Genomic DNA, 15,661 nt, shown 5'->3' with positions numbered 1-15,661 from the left:
GCAGAAGATTGGCTTCCCTAAGAAGTATTTCTTGTTTGCCATAAAACAAGCTCAAAGAATTATTTTATTAACAAACCACACCACAGTATTACAAATTTTAATAGTGTAACAATTATCTCTAAATATTACTGATGATTACTTTGAATAGTAATATCATTTGGTCAAAAATTTTCAGCATCTCAACTGATTTTCAAAGAGGAAACCCTTCTATTTGTTTTTCCCTAATAGACTATTTAGGATTTCACATGTTTTAAAATGGGTTCCATTTTTAAAAATATTCTTTTAAACTACATCCAAAGGTTTCTTCCATTTCTGGAAGGTGCATTCTATTTACAGATTTGGTAATAATCACAAAACTATAAAGTATCTTACCATATCCACCAAGGCGACATAAAGGAACATGCCTGCAGTGATTGCAAATATCCAAAGTGTGATGTTATTGGCATACTGACCCACAGCTGTGCCTATAAGCATGCCTATGTAAGCCATCATGGCAGAGAGGAGGTTGTATACAATTGCTTGCCTTACAGTCATGCCAGCTTTAAGAAGAACTGCAAAATCACCTGCAGTAAAGACATAATGTGAGAGTTTTACAATCACAGGATTTTACACACACATTTAAGGGGAAAAAGCAGGAAACAAAATAAAAAATTGATATAAAAATACACCTTTAATAACTGAGATTTTATTATAAATATTTATTTTTTACTTAATTGAACCTAATACAGGCAAAACTTGGGTGAATCTCACAGGCACGATGCTCAGAGCCAGTCTGAAAGGCTATATACAATTCTATTTATATGATATGTCAAAAAGATAAAACTACAGTGAAGAACATTCCAAGGTCACCAGAAACAGGGGTAGGACTACAATGGGACTGCAAGAAGGGAACTATTGGGATGATGGAATTGTTAGAAGTCTACAGACATGTGAAAACTCAAAGAACTGCTTATCAAAAAGCAAAGGTCAATTTTCTGCAGAATGTGAAATGTTAAATTTTGGGTGGCTCAATTGGGTAAGCATCCCACTCTTGATTTTGGCTTAGGTCATGATCTCACAGTCATGGGACCGAGTCCCAAATAGGGCTCCATGCTAGGCGTGAAGCCTTCTTAGGATTCTCTCTCTCCCTCTCCTTCTGCCCCTCCCTGCTCACCCACTACTCTTTTTCTCTCTTTCAAAACAAAATCTAAAAAAAACACTTAAAAGTTTTTAAAAAAAAATCAAAAACCTAGAATGGCATCTGGGTGGGCTCAGTCAGTTAAGCATCTGACTTCAGCTCAGGATCTCACAGTTCATGAGTTCGAGCCCCACGCTGGGCTCTCTGCTGTCAACAGAGAGCCTGTTTGGGATCCTCTGTGCCACGCCCCTCTCAAAAATAAACAAACATTAAAAAAAAAATCAAAAATGTAGAAAAAAAGAACCTGGTCACTACTCTTTCCGTGAGCAACAATTAAAGCCCTCTGCTCTTATCTCTGCCCCTTTTCGAAAGAAAAATGGCCTAAGAACAAACAGAGGTAACAGACTGTAAGTATATTGTATGCTGTTTAGATTTGTTTTATTTTTCCAGGAAAAAAATTAAATCTTAATTCTAAAAATCCTAAAAATGTAAAATGAATACAGAGACTCACACTTGTATGTCTAGAGTGGGACTGCTAGAAAAAAACAAATATTTCTCAGAGATATTACTAGAAGAATAAATACTGCTAGTACGATAGCTTTAAAGCTAAAGGGTAAAAGTCAGTAATTTCTGACAAACTATAACAAGCTTCTTTGTTTTACTAAATATACAAACATCTAATTTATCACTGAACACTTAGCAATGCAAGGTATTATATAGATACTGGGGCATTACCTTCCCTGAAGAAGCAATTTTAGGGGTACCCACTGGCTCAGTCAGAAGAGCATGAGACTTTTGGTCATGGGTTTGAGCCTCATGTTTGGCGTAGAAATTACATTCATATGTAGAGAAACAAACTTAAAAAAGAAGGGGTGGGTCTTAACCTTACATGATTAAAAATACATGATCTGTTCTCTTTTTTAACTCTTATGGTTATAAGGTTCTAATTTATAACAGATAGGAAGAAGTTAAATTAGTGCAAGATTATCTACCAGTAGCTTCTAAACTGCCATTCTCTAGTTTCCATCTACTACTACTCTCCTTGCATTTTTTCTCCCCTCTGATCCTAAATCCTTAATTTTCCTGGTAAGTCCTGGATTCAAAAGCAGCTTTATCTCTTCTCTACCCTAGACTTTTAATTTTTTTCTCAGCTTCCTTAAGCAAAGAGCTTCCTAACTTCTTCCTCTATAAGTTTCCCCACCAGATTTTCACTAATTCACTCACTAACCATGCTCAGAGGGCAATTTAACTTAGCAGGGGGTTAGGTAATACAAAATGAGAAGTGTCTTTAGGTTATAAAATAAAGTGTTTCCTTTTATAATTTCAAAAAAGGGCACGGGCACATGACTGGCTCAGTCAGTGGTGTGTCTGACTCTTGGTTTCAGCTCAGGTCATGATCTCACGGTTCATGGGTTTGAAACCCACATCAGGCTCTGTGCTGACAGCATGGAGCCTGCTTGGGATTCTCTCTCTCTCCCTCTGCCCCTATCCCACTTGTGCTCTTTCTCAAAATAAGTAAACGTAAAAAAAATAATTAAAAAGGGTTTTAAAAGAAACACTATTTAATACTCAAAGAACATTGTGTCATAGGTACAAACTATGTCGACCTTGATGCCTCCCCAGATATTACTGGATGGCAAAAGGATTTATTTCATCCTTGAATAGCAACCAAACAGCGTGAATTAGCTAATCAAGACTCAAGATGAATTTTCAGTTAAAACTTTTTTAAATTAAAATTTTAAGGTAGAATTCTTTTTTTATAGCATTCTCTTTTGGATGTAGAGTTCTATGAGTTTTGACAAAAGTACATACCATGGAACCATAACCACCATCAAACTCTGGAACTACTTCATTATCCACCCTCCGCCCTTCCCTGCAAACTTCCTCAGTTCCCTCATTCCTCAGCAACCAATGCCTATAGTTTTTCCTTGTCCAGGACATCATATAAATTGAAACCATAAAGTATGTAGTCTTTTGAATCTAGGTATTTTTTTTCCTCTTAGCATAATATGTATAAGATTCATTCATGTTACAGTTTATATCAGAAAGTCATTTTTTTAATGTTTATTTATTTTTGAGAGAGAGAGTGAGAGAGAGTAAGTGAGTGTGTGTGTGCGAGCTGGGGAGGGGCAGAGAGACAGGGAGACACAGAATCCGAAGCAGGCTCCATCCAGGCTCTGAGCTGTCAGCACAGAGCCTGACGTGGGGCTAGAACTCACAAACCGTGAGAGATCATGACCTGAGCTGAAGTCGGACACTCAAATGACTGAGCCATCCAAGCGCCCCAGGAAGTCATGGTTTTTACTACACTAAATCCTCCATAGATGAACCAAGTTAACAGTTGAAGGACCTATGGGTTGTTTCCAGTTTTGGGCAACTATGAATAAAGCCACTGTACACATAAGCAGGTTTTCCTGTCAACATAAGTTTTCATTTCTCGAGTAGATACCTATGAGTGGGATTTCTGGGCCATTTAACGAGTGTCTTTTTTTTTTCTAGCCTTCTAAAACGCTGCATTCCTACCAGCAATTTCTGAGAGTTGTTCCACATCCTTTATAGCCCTTTATAATGACAAATCCAGCACCTGTAATCCCATGTGTTTTCATCTGCAGAATTGCTTTAGTGAAATGCCTGTTCAAATCTTTTGCCCACTTTGTTGTTTTTCCTATTATTGAGTTGAGAGGTCTTTAAATATCCTAAAAGTCTCTTGTCAGGGATGTAGTTTCCAAATATTTTCCAAATATTTATTCACAGTCCTTTTCATTCTTTTTAAATAAAGGCTATTTGTGTAGAGTTTTTAATTTTTATGAAGTCCATTTTATTACTTTTTCCTTAATGGATCATGCTTTTGATGTTTTATCTAAAAACAGTTTGCCAGGGGCGCCTGGGTGGCGTAGTCGGTTAAGCGTCCGACTTCAGCCAGGTCACGATCTCGCGGTCCGTGAGTTCGAGCCCCGCGTCGGGCTCTGGGCTGATGGCTCAGAGCCTGGAGCCTGTTTCCGATTCTGTGTCTCCCTCTCTCTCTGCCCCTCCCCCGTTCATGCTCTGTCTCTCTCTGTCCCAAAAATAAATAAACGTTGGGGAAAAAATAAATAAATAAATAAATAAATAAAATAAAAAAAGTTTGCCTAATCCAAGAACACAAAGATTTTCTCCTAGGTTTTCTTCTGAAAGTCTTATACAGGTAACCCCCACTTTTCAAAAGTTCGTATTACAGCCACTTCACTTTTATTAAAGACCTACATTAGTACCGGTTTTCCCTAACCAAAAAAAAAAAAAAAAATGAAGAGGATTTTTCCCTTTTATGAAAAAAGGCAAAAACCAAAAACAGCCTTTGTTTTGCACGAGCTGCTGTAGAGGCAGCCTGCACCCCGAGCAGTCAGAGTAGCCCCACCAAGCTCCTTCCCCAGGAACCCTGCTCAGTGTCAGGCCACCATAGCTCTGAAGTGTGTGAGTACCTGTGCTTTGTCTCTATTTTGTGCTTCCATTGGCAAGATGTATCCTAAGGTATTGGGAAACTCAAAAACTTCTCCATATAAATAGTAACTGTTTCTTAGCTTTAAGCCCTTTCAGCTTACAAAAAGTTTCACTGGAACACTACTTTTGGATAGCAGGGGAAACCTGTATTTTAAAATTTTTATTTAAATCAATGATCTTTTTTCAGTTAATTTGTGTCTACAGTGTGAACTTTTTTGGTTTCTTTGGGTTTTTGAAACTAGATATTCAATTACTACAGCAACATTTGTTGAAAAAACTTCCTTTCTACATGGAATTTCCTTTGCACTTTGTTGAAAATAAGTTGCCATATATCAGAGAACTCTACTTTGTTCCACTGATTTATGTGCCTATTTTCTCACCAATATAAATTGTTGCAATTACTGTGGCTTTATAGCAAGTCTTAAAGTCAATTTTGTTGTCCTTTTTCAAAATTCTTCTGGTTATCCAAGTTCCTTTCGGTTTCCATATTAAATTTTGAAAAAGCTCATTTGAAAAAGCCTGCTGGTATTTTGACTGGGAATGCACTTAAAACTATAGGGAAAATTAGCATTTTAAAGATACTGAGTCTTCTGGTCCATAAACCTGGTATACATTCTTCACACTCAAGTCTCCTTTGATCTCTTTTGTGGTGATTTGTAGTTTTCAGCATACAGATTCTGTGTATATTTTGTTAGATTTAACCAAAGAGTTTCATGTTTTTTGGTGTTATAAATAGCACTTTAAAAAAATTTCAATTTCTAATTGTTCATTGCTAGTATACAGCAGTATAAATTATCTTTGTATAATGACCTTGTACCAAGACGAATTATTTCATTTAAAATCTAGGGGCGCCTGGGTGGCTCAGTCGGTTGAGCGTCCGGCTTCGGCTCAGGTCATGATCTCGCAGTCTGTGAGTTCGAGCCCCGCGTCAGGCTCTGTGCTGACAGCTCAGAGCCTGGAGCCTGCTTCGGATTCTTTGTCCCCCTCTCTCTTTCTGCCCCTCCCCCACTTATGCTCTGTCTCTCTCTGTCTCAGAAATAAACATTAAAAATTTTTTAAAAAAATGAATAAAATAAAATAAAATCTTTGTCCTAGACTTATCTTAGTTACAAATTTCAGAGGTATCTGCATATTTTTCTCCCTTTTTCTCCACCCACCTCCCTTCTCAGTAAGAACCTTGATAAATATTTGAAAAATAGATCAAAGGAATACAGTTGGGATTTACACCAAACAAGCAAATCTACTCATCTTTTGATAAATCAATATCCCTTCCTTTCTGCTGACAAAGGGTGTCATTAACACAATGAATGAGGTGTGCCTGCCAAAGCTGTTAATGTGATCCAATGCTGTTATTATGTTAATATCAACCACTGAGATTTTTTTAAACAAATACATATTTCAAAGTTCTTTATTTTTGCCTTAAATAATGCATGTATACACATGTATACATCTATATAGTAAATGTTCAGTTTTCCCTGAACAATCTAGCACATTATGAAAATTTATTTTGAAATTCTACTTACCCCTTAAATACGCATGAGAGTAAAGGGAAAAAATGGGATGGCACCATAGCCTCTCTGAGCTGAGTCTTAATAATAAGGCTACATTTATTTATCAAAATGTCACTTTTTTTTGGAGTTAGAACACACTACTTAATATCAAGAAGAGAGTTTGGATTATCTGCTCTTCTAGATTATCCCAATCTCATTTCCTCTTTATATGTTTTTATACAAGTTTTCATATAAATTATTTTTCAAATGCTTATACAGTTATTTTGAACTAGTAGGAAAATAGTAGAGAGAATACAACAAAGTAATATTTCTACTTACTTAAATATAGCTAAAACAAGTTTGGCAAAAAACAAAAGAAAGAGTAGGAATAATTCAGGTGACTTCATCCGTTAACCCACCCCACAGCAAACACGCTATGAGAGACAAGCGTTTTCTATTTTCTCAGATGGTTTCAATTTCTGCATACCTCTTAGAATGAACCTCCCTGAGCTGTATATTGTTCTAAGGTTTAAAAGTTTGATTTTTCCTTTGCATTCCTAAGCACAAACAAAACCATCATCTGGTACACCATGCGAGAACTGCAATGCGTTCAGAAGAGGAACAATAAAACTTGGAATTACTAAGGGTCGCTTTTTAATGCACTAAAATGTAATTTAAACAATTGTTTTCCCATTTAGGGTATGACTTCAGTATAAAAATCTCAGAACAGTTTTAAGAATTCATAATCAAAAACTTAACTAGGGCCTAAGAGGTTTTAGATCAAATAAATTATCCTGGAATGCAACGTATTATGCTGCTTTGCCAATATCCTGACCTATTAACCAGGGAGAAGTTTCTCCTATCTCCCTGCCATGCTTCTATCATATCTTCTAGGAGAGTGATCTTTCCCTTGCTTGGGAGTTCTGAGGAAGAGGTTTCTAGCCTCTCTCCAGATTCCCTCCTCTCCAAATGAATAAGAGTGATAAATCAGAGTAAAAGACATTCATCTGGGCCTATTTTACCAAAGTGTCCATTATTGTACCTTAAGGCAAAAAATAGGCTGTAAAATCATTTTTTAAAATACTTTCTTTGTTTATGGTCATTAGACCACTTCCTACCTTGATTAATACAAAGGCCAAAGCATTTTCTATCACTTCCAGAGTTATGCTCTTTTTACCCTAGAGCCTAGACAGCTAGAAAATAGAGTTTAGGTCAATTTAGCACTGAGCATTGGGGGAAAATGCACATTTTCTTAAGGTCTCACTCCTTTAAAGTTCAACATACTTTAAACTCATGTTTTCCCATCATAGCAACAGTAACATCCCAACTTCTGGTTTGTGGGGGTAAAACAGGTAGAGATTTGGGGTCGATTGTCTCATGGGGAGTCCTGGCCCAGGTAGAGTTCTATAATCCAGCTTTCACAAGAGCTCTCTCTGCATAGGTCCAAGGCCTTACCTAGCTATTAAGGTATGTCCTGCATTTGTTTATGTGGCTATCATTCCTTGTATTTCATTGTTTCAAGGAGAAACCATAGAGAGAAAAAGGAGTAAGTGGCAGGAAGGCAATCATCCCTAATCTCCAAACTCCCTGCTGTCAATAACCATGAAGTGGCATGATATACTCCATTTAGGGAGCAGGAAGAGGGTAGGAAGGGAAGTTGAAGGTCTTCCCAGTATATTGTGGATGTGTGTTCAGACTATCCAAATCTACTACTAAGCAAGTTCAAAATGAAGAGTGCAAAGTTAAAATTATTAGGCTATATGTTACCTACATATAAAAACTGACAGAAAGCCCTGATGTGTATTGCTATGGAATTGCAAAGAAGTATTTGGCAGATTATTCTCTTCCTAACACAGGAAAGTAGTTAAGAAAAGTGCATAAGATACAGTATCTGCATACAAAGAACCTACATTTTAAGAGACAGGACATCTACAATGGATATATACTAAGCACCCAAAGAAAGACCTGGTGAAGCTAAGTGATAAAGTTTACACGAAAAAGTAATCCAACACATACAGGGCAGTAATCCTCCAGCAGGAGGGCAGTCCTCAAGTTGGAGAAAAAAAGCCTCGTAACATAATTAACTAGAGAGACAATCAGCAGGACAGGACAAGCCAAGTAGGAAGATGGTACAAGGAAAGAAGCAGGCTCAGGCACCCACAGCATATGTTTGGTGAATTATGTTTGGGTGAAGTGGAAAACATCCAACAGCAAGCACAGTGAGTAAGGCTGAAAAGGCAGAAATGAAGGCCAATGGAAGCAGGACTAATGAATCTCAGCTTTTAACTTTATACGTAAGGGAGACTACTGAAAGACTGATTGCATGAGCAAGTCACTTTGGGATAAAGTATACGAGATGGACTAGAACAGAGCAAAACTAGGTGTAAATACTATGGTAACTGTCCAAGCAAAAGACAACGAAGGCAATAATGGTTTAGTCAGGATAAAGGAAATGGGGCATGAACAGGATATAAGAACACAGGCTCAAGGCTGGCAAAGGAACAAAACTGTTAAATACGGAATCAAGGCTTAGAGAATCAGCACCAAGTAAGCATTAATAGACTGTCCTGCTTTGAGCAGTTAATAATTTTCTAAGCAAATTATACATATAAACTCTACTGAAAGTAAGCAAATAAGGCTACTATCAATAAAAAAAATTAAACACAGTCAAGTGATAGATGTTTCATAGCCAGATAAATTTAAGAAAAATATTAAACTAGCAAGAGCATATGAAGAAATTCCTTGGAAACTCAGAATAGGGAGTTACTTTTTTCTTTCAAATTTATGTCATCTCTACATGCCCTGGATATTTTCTGTGAATGAATGCATGTGCACATCTAATGTTTTTCAACTTATAGGAAAAAATCAGGAGCGCCTGAGTGGCTCAGTTGGTTAGGCATCTGACATGAGCTCAGGTCATGATCTTGTGGTCTGTGAGTTCGAGCCCGGCATCCGGCTCTGTGCTGACACAGCTGGGAGCCTGGAGCCTGCTTCGAATTCTGTGTCTCCCTCTCTCTCTGCCCCTCCCCTACTCACACTCTCTGTTGCTCAAAAATAATAAAAATAAAAATAAAACAAAAATCAAAACACATGAAGAGAAATTAAAAAAAAAATCATTGGTAGATCAGTAAGTGCCAACTAAAACAACAAAGAAATATAATTTTATATCTACCAAATTGACAAAAGTTAGTTAATGTGAAGTCTTGGCAGGGATGTGGAAACACAGGAACTCTCTGGTATTGGTGGTTAGAGATGGCCATGGTGGCTAGTAATACAGCACTTCTCTGGCAGGTACATCCTACGACCCATCAATTCTGTTCCTGGGTATAATCCCAAAAGATGTTCTTGTAAGAGTCTATAAGCGCTAAGTCTACAGATGTTCGATGCCTCATTATCTGTGGTGGCAGGAAATTAAAGGTGTAGTGTATCTAATACCAGGTGACAAATATGTAAAATGCAGTAAATGCACAACTCTTAAGTACTGACTAAAAGCAACATATTAAATGAATTCATGATAACCTGGGTGGAGTTTAAAAGCATAATGAGGGGCGCCTGGGTGGGTCGTGGGTCGGTTGGTTAAGCATCTGACTCTTGACCTCGGCTCAGGTCATGTTCTCATGGTTTGTGAGATCAAGCCCCACATCAGGTTCTGCGCTGACAGTATGAAGCCTGCTTGATTCTTTCTCTCCTTCTCTCCCTGCTCCTCCCCTGCTCATGTGCTCATGCTTTCTTTCTCTCTCTCTCAAAATAAACTAAATAAAAGCATAATGATTAGTAATATAAGGAACAGAATGGGAAAGGACATAATACTGTTTACATAAATTAAAAATACATACATATAAAACAATACATTTTTAGGTGCATATAATACATATTATATAAAAGAATGATGACATTTCTACTTGTCATCAGCCATTTTTATGTTTTAACCTCTCCAAAATTTATATGCATTTATAACTGAAGAAGTCTTAAGATTTGACAAAATCTGGTATATTACCTAACTCATGTGGCAGCTCATGACAGAACACAGCTATAGAGGTACTGATTCCTCCCGTCAGTCCAGCACTGAAAGCTGCTCCTGAGGTGGGGGGTAAAAAGAAAATCAAGTGATGTTTACTTCCGCTTTTTCCATTTTCATTAATAAGGATAGGTACAACCTCTTTTGCCTATATAAATTATTTTCATAATACATGAGTGACTCACTTATTTTACATTATACTTTTTGAACATATAGTGAGGTATAATACGTATATAATAACCAGAGAAAGAGCTACTCAGTGAAAGAAATATTCTCTAAGAAATTAAATTTTCCATTACATTAGCCTTCCAGAGCTCACTGAAAGCGTGGGAGTAGTAATGGTTTCCAGCATTTCAGTTTCTGAGTGGAAGTCTGATGCTAAATTTCAAGTCCTTTAAGCGTACGATTGTATTCGCTCTCTCTCATATAAATATTTATAGATACTTAAATGGCTACATCCTTGTCTGAACTTTTCTGGGTCTAGAGCAAAAATACTACAAAGTATTATCCGTCTGACAGTCTTGAGGACTGAGATCAGAGATATAAATACATTTGATTCCCCCTAGTAAATTCTTTATTTTTTAACATTGACAGCTACTAAAGATTGAAAAATATGGCCTCTCCTTTCTTAAAGAAACCAAAGCCTACTTCTGAGTGAAGTCTGGAAAAGAAAATCATATATTAATCACATTTAACATTCTCCTAAACTAGTAATATCAGTTTACGTTAGCCAAGACTAATAATTTGAATCTGGTACAATGGATGCTTAACAGGTAAAATTTTTCTTCACCTTTTCAAAGACATAAAAAAGTACTAAACCCAGGACTGAAATTATATATTCAGGGATATATAAATGTATTTGAAAATAGAATGTTAAGGTAGCTTTCATATGTGATTATGCCTTGAAATCGAGTTATAAAAGTAGTATACTACAGACATTTGGTTACACATTAAAAGCAAAACCCAGTAAAAATATACCTTTATGCCCCAAATAAGCTGATCAAAAACATTAACATAGCCTCTGGAAACAAATCAAATGACCAGAGTAATATATAACAGTGTATTTGTTAACCTCAAATTTTAATCCTATGTATTACAGTTTATAGTATTAGTACTGAATCTGTGACCTTAAAGATCAAACAAATGATAACCCAAGTTTCAAGCCCACTTACCAATTGCTAGCCCATCACTGAAGTTGTGGATGCCATCCCCCATGATTACCATCCAAGCTATATTAGCTATGCCGGTTTCTTTCAGATCGGACCCAGAATGACAGGGCCCATGAGAATGGTGAGAATGCTTGTGGTGCCACTGGTGGTTATGTTTCCTCAGCACAGTCTTACTCTCGTCATGGTGGTTGTGTGCAGCAGCATGGAGGTCATGCTCGTGAATGGTATGTAACCCATCACTGTGAGAATGGTCCATGATTTTCTCCTCTTCCACACAAAGATAATTTTTAGGAGGGGATTCTTGTTGACCTTCTAAATCTGTCAGTTCAGTTTCATTAAGTCGATCTTCAGAAACGACCGAGTCATCAGTTCCTATATTTATAATAGCAAAGGATATACTTTATCAACAAGCAGACGAACGCTTCTTCGCTCATTTAAACCCAGGCAGAACAGCAGTGTAATGATTAAATGAAGTCCCAAATAATGTATAAAAGCAAATAAAACAAACATGTGCACATACACACAAAACAAACTGGGGTTCTGAGCATCCAGATGATGAACCAGATGAGGTAAAGGGGGGACACTGAGATCAACAGCAGGCAAAGTGGGGAGAAGAACTGGCAAGCGTGGAGAAACTGTGAATCTGAGGGAGGACATCACGAACAGCTGCTAAAAATCGAAGGGTAGAAGTTACTGCAGCATTTACAGGACAACTAAATGGACCCATAATTTTTCAGGGGAAGAAGGAAACTTAAAGTTACCCTGTCTAATCCTCTCTTATCACTGAAGAAAACAAACTTTAAATCGCTGGCACCCTCCAATGGCACCTATCTGAGAATGCTACTCAGAAACCCATATAAATGGTAACATCTGATTAAGTATTTTTTTTTAATTGAGGTTGGCCTCTCACCTAGTTTTCAAAAACTATTTATTATGTGACAAACAGTCTACTACTTCTCAAATTGTATTTTGGAGCAGAGTACAGTTAGAGTCTCATCTGCCCCTTTTCTGCAGAAAATCATTGGTACGTTCAGGGGAAACACAAGTTCAAACAGAAAGGGAAAATTAGACTAAAATACTTTATGTTTCCTTGACAATTGTAAGCTACCTCATCACATTTACCAGGCAACAGAAGAGCTGAATTGATAAGCAGAGATTTTAAGTAGGGAGACCACTCTCCCTCTTCCATATGAAACCAATCCCATATGGACGGCACAGAGACCTGCATTGCCAAGATCTAAAGATAACACGAGTATACTGCTTACAAAGCCTTTTTGTTTGTTTCATTTTTTTTCTGTAAAGTAAAAGTGCAATATGTTCCTTGCCCTGTGATATAATTAGTCCCACATTCCATTTTAATAAGGCTGAAATAGACAAGACAGTAAACAAAATCACAAGATACACTCACATTTTAGGAAATACAAGTTAGAAACTAATATTAGGGAAGCCACAAAAACAAGAAATTTCAAACACAGGCACAGGTTAGAAGCAGTATTTCAATGTTTATATTTTAAAAGTTTCTCTTTAGTCAGAACTGTTGTCTACCGGCAAGAGGCTTGAGCTGAAGCCAGTCAGCATCTGGTGTGTTATTTAACTTATGATCTGAAAGCTTCCTTCCAATAGTTGATTCTTCTGTGTTCTGCTTCATAAACCATTTCTGTTTTCCCTGAAAAAAATCTGGTATTAGTATCAAATCTGCAGCCACAACTAGCAACAATATTCACTTGTTAACATCTATGGGGTAAGTGGTAGTAACACTTTATTCATAAATTACTTAGGAAAAAAAGAGAAAAAATTTTTAGAAATTAATCAAGGGGTCTCATTATAAAATATTCAGCTAAATTTCTATGTTGTTGCTTTTTTTTTTCAAACACTCAACTGAAAGGAACAACTCATCTACTTCAAAGTACAGATTACAGTACACAGTACTATATTACATGCAACCAAATGAAATGTGTGAAATATATTTAATATGTCTTATTTAATAGTGCATGGGAATAGGAAGTTCCAAAAAACTAAAGCTTATTCCCTTTGAATTTCATTGTGTTTAATGCAATCTTACATTTCCCTACATGTGACATAATGGGCAGGGTCAAATTTGAGTTAAAATCACAAACTTTGTAGTTTACTTCTGTGAGAATTGGGCAGTTAAATTTATTAAACCATACTCATCTGTAAAATTAAAATGATAGATTCTTAGGATTAAATGAGGTGATGTGTGAAAAAATGACCTATCGGTAACCGACTCTTAACAGCTTTGCAATAAAGGTAAGTTTTCTTTCTCATCTAATCTATCCTCACTTATTAATAAATCCTAAGTATTGTATTTCATTGTTTAGGTTTTAATTTTCCTATCTTTTAACAGTCTGCTTTCTTCTTTTAGCAATGTAACTGTGTAACTACCTCTAACAACTCTTCCAACTTAAAGTTCTATTTCGGATCTATGTAAGTTTATGAGAACAAATAACCTCTTCCCCTTTAACTTGCTTTGATCAACAGAATGCAAGAAAATGATGGACCAGTTCTGGAACTAGGGTGAAACCTGACACCTTTTGCTTTTTTGCTGGAGGAAGCTAGCCACTAAGCTGTGAAGAAACTCAGCCTAGGCTCTAAACAGAGGCCATGTGTGGGCACCTGGGTGGCTCGGTCAGTTGAGCTACTGACTTTGGCTCAGGTCATGATCTTGCAGTTCGTGAGTTCGAGCCCCGTGTCGGGCTCTGTGCTGACAGCTCAGAGCCTGGAGACTGCTTCGGACTCTGTGTCTCCCTCTCTCTACCCCTTCCCCACTCATGCTCTGTCTCTCAAAGATGAATAAATGTTAAAAATTTTTTTTTTTAAAAATAAAGAGAGGCCATGTGGAGGACACTAGATGCAGACATACACATTCATGGGCCTCCTACCCCTGCCCTGTTGAGGCCAACCCAGGGCAGCTGAGTTTGAATGTAGTAGAGTGAGTGTAGCTGATGGTAGGTGGAACAAAAGAACTGCTCGGCTGAATCCTGCCTAATTTCCTGACAGAATTACGAGAAATAATAAAATGTTGTTATAAGTCATTAAATTGTGGGTGGTTCTGCTTCGTAGCAATAAGTAACAGAAACTGGGGAAACACAAAATGTTCAAAAGGAGTAGTATGGAGACAACCAAAGAAAAGAAACAGCAGCCATGAGATGAAGTAGAAAGGAGAAAAGTGGGGGGAAGGGAAAAAAAGCTAACCATAGCACAAAAGAGAAAAGAAAAAAATGTACAACACCAGCTGGGATTGTGTTCAACTGCTTTGGTTCAGATTGTCCTTGTCCACTTTCCTGAAAACTTGCCAAATCACTACCCTCAAAGCCCCAACTTGCTGAAACCAGTCCTCATCTGATGTATTACTTAATGTATGCTCTGGAAGCTTCCTTCCAATAACTGACTCTTCTTTGCAGATGGTCAAACGTCTGTTCTATTCAAGGATCACTAATTCCTTTTCTTCAAAACAATGCCATACACTTTTTCATCTTTGGTTACTCACTGTCCTATTTATCATAAAGGAGACACACTGATTTATCTGCACAGATTCCTCTCTTTGTATCCTTGAAGAATTCCTTACTATTAGATACAGAGTACCCCTTTAATGGTGTTCCACTGATTTATCTAATCAAATTCCTTTAATTTATTTACTTCTTTCAATATCAAATTTCCAAAGAGCTGCCATGTTCTGGAGATTCTATTCTTCTACATTAGTTTACAAAAATAAACATGTTTAATTGTCCCAGTAAATTTAAATGCAAAATGAGATCAAGATTAAATTATAAAAAACAGAAAACATGTTTACTTTGAACTACCTCTTGAAAGACTACATTTTATACTTACCGGTAAATTATGCAGTCCCTAATATTCTGTACAATTAAATATGAATATTTGCTGCTTCAGTGTTAGCAGGTACACACAATTGAAGAAAATTGAGCTTCACAGGAATGTCAAAACTTCTCTATATACTTTGCAATATATGACTGTATTCTAAATTATGTACTCAGAGATGGACCCTAAAATACTTCTATTTCTTGAATGTCATCAACAATTAAATCATATTGATTCTCTCATTTAAATGGTTCTGGGGCACCTGGGTGGCTGAGTCGGTTAAGTGTCTGACTTTGGCTCAGGTCATGATCTCATGGTTCATGGGTTTGAGCCCCCCTCTTCTGGCTCTGTGCTGACAGCTCAGAGCCTGGAGCCTCCTTTGGATTCTCGCTCTCACTGTCTGCCCCCACCCCACTCACACTCTCTCTCTCTCTCAAAAATAAATAATCATTAAAATTTTCAATAGTTCTCTTAATCACCTTATCTTTCCTATTCCTCATGACATGACTCTACTTCAAGCCCCCATCACCTCTCTTCTGACTCATTTCTCTCC

The 15,661-nt window shown here is 37.1% G+C and overlaps 1 protein-coding gene across 1 annotated transcript in view; it reads right to left on the bottom strand.

Moving 5' to 3' along the window:
* SLC39A10 (solute carrier family 39 member 10) overlaps positions 1–15,661 on the bottom strand; it is a 41,897-nt gene that overhangs the window by 7,899 nt on the left and 18,337 nt on the right. The window contains 4 exon segments of the mRNA XM_030328073.1: positions 373–563; positions 10,082–10,162; positions 11,275–11,643; positions 12,817–12,937. Coding sequence (XP_030183933.1) covers positions 373–563; positions 10,082–10,162; positions 11,275–11,643; positions 12,817–12,937 — 762 coding nt within the window.

This window comes from Lynx canadensis, chromosome C1 (genome assembly GCF_007474595.2).
Source record: "Lynx canadensis isolate LIC74 chromosome C1, mLynCan4.pri.v2, whole genome shotgun sequence".
Classification (NCBI taxonomy): Eukaryota; Metazoa; Chordata; class Mammalia; order Carnivora; family Felidae; genus Lynx; species Lynx canadensis.
This window is presented reverse-complemented; position numbering and strand designations above follow the sequence as displayed.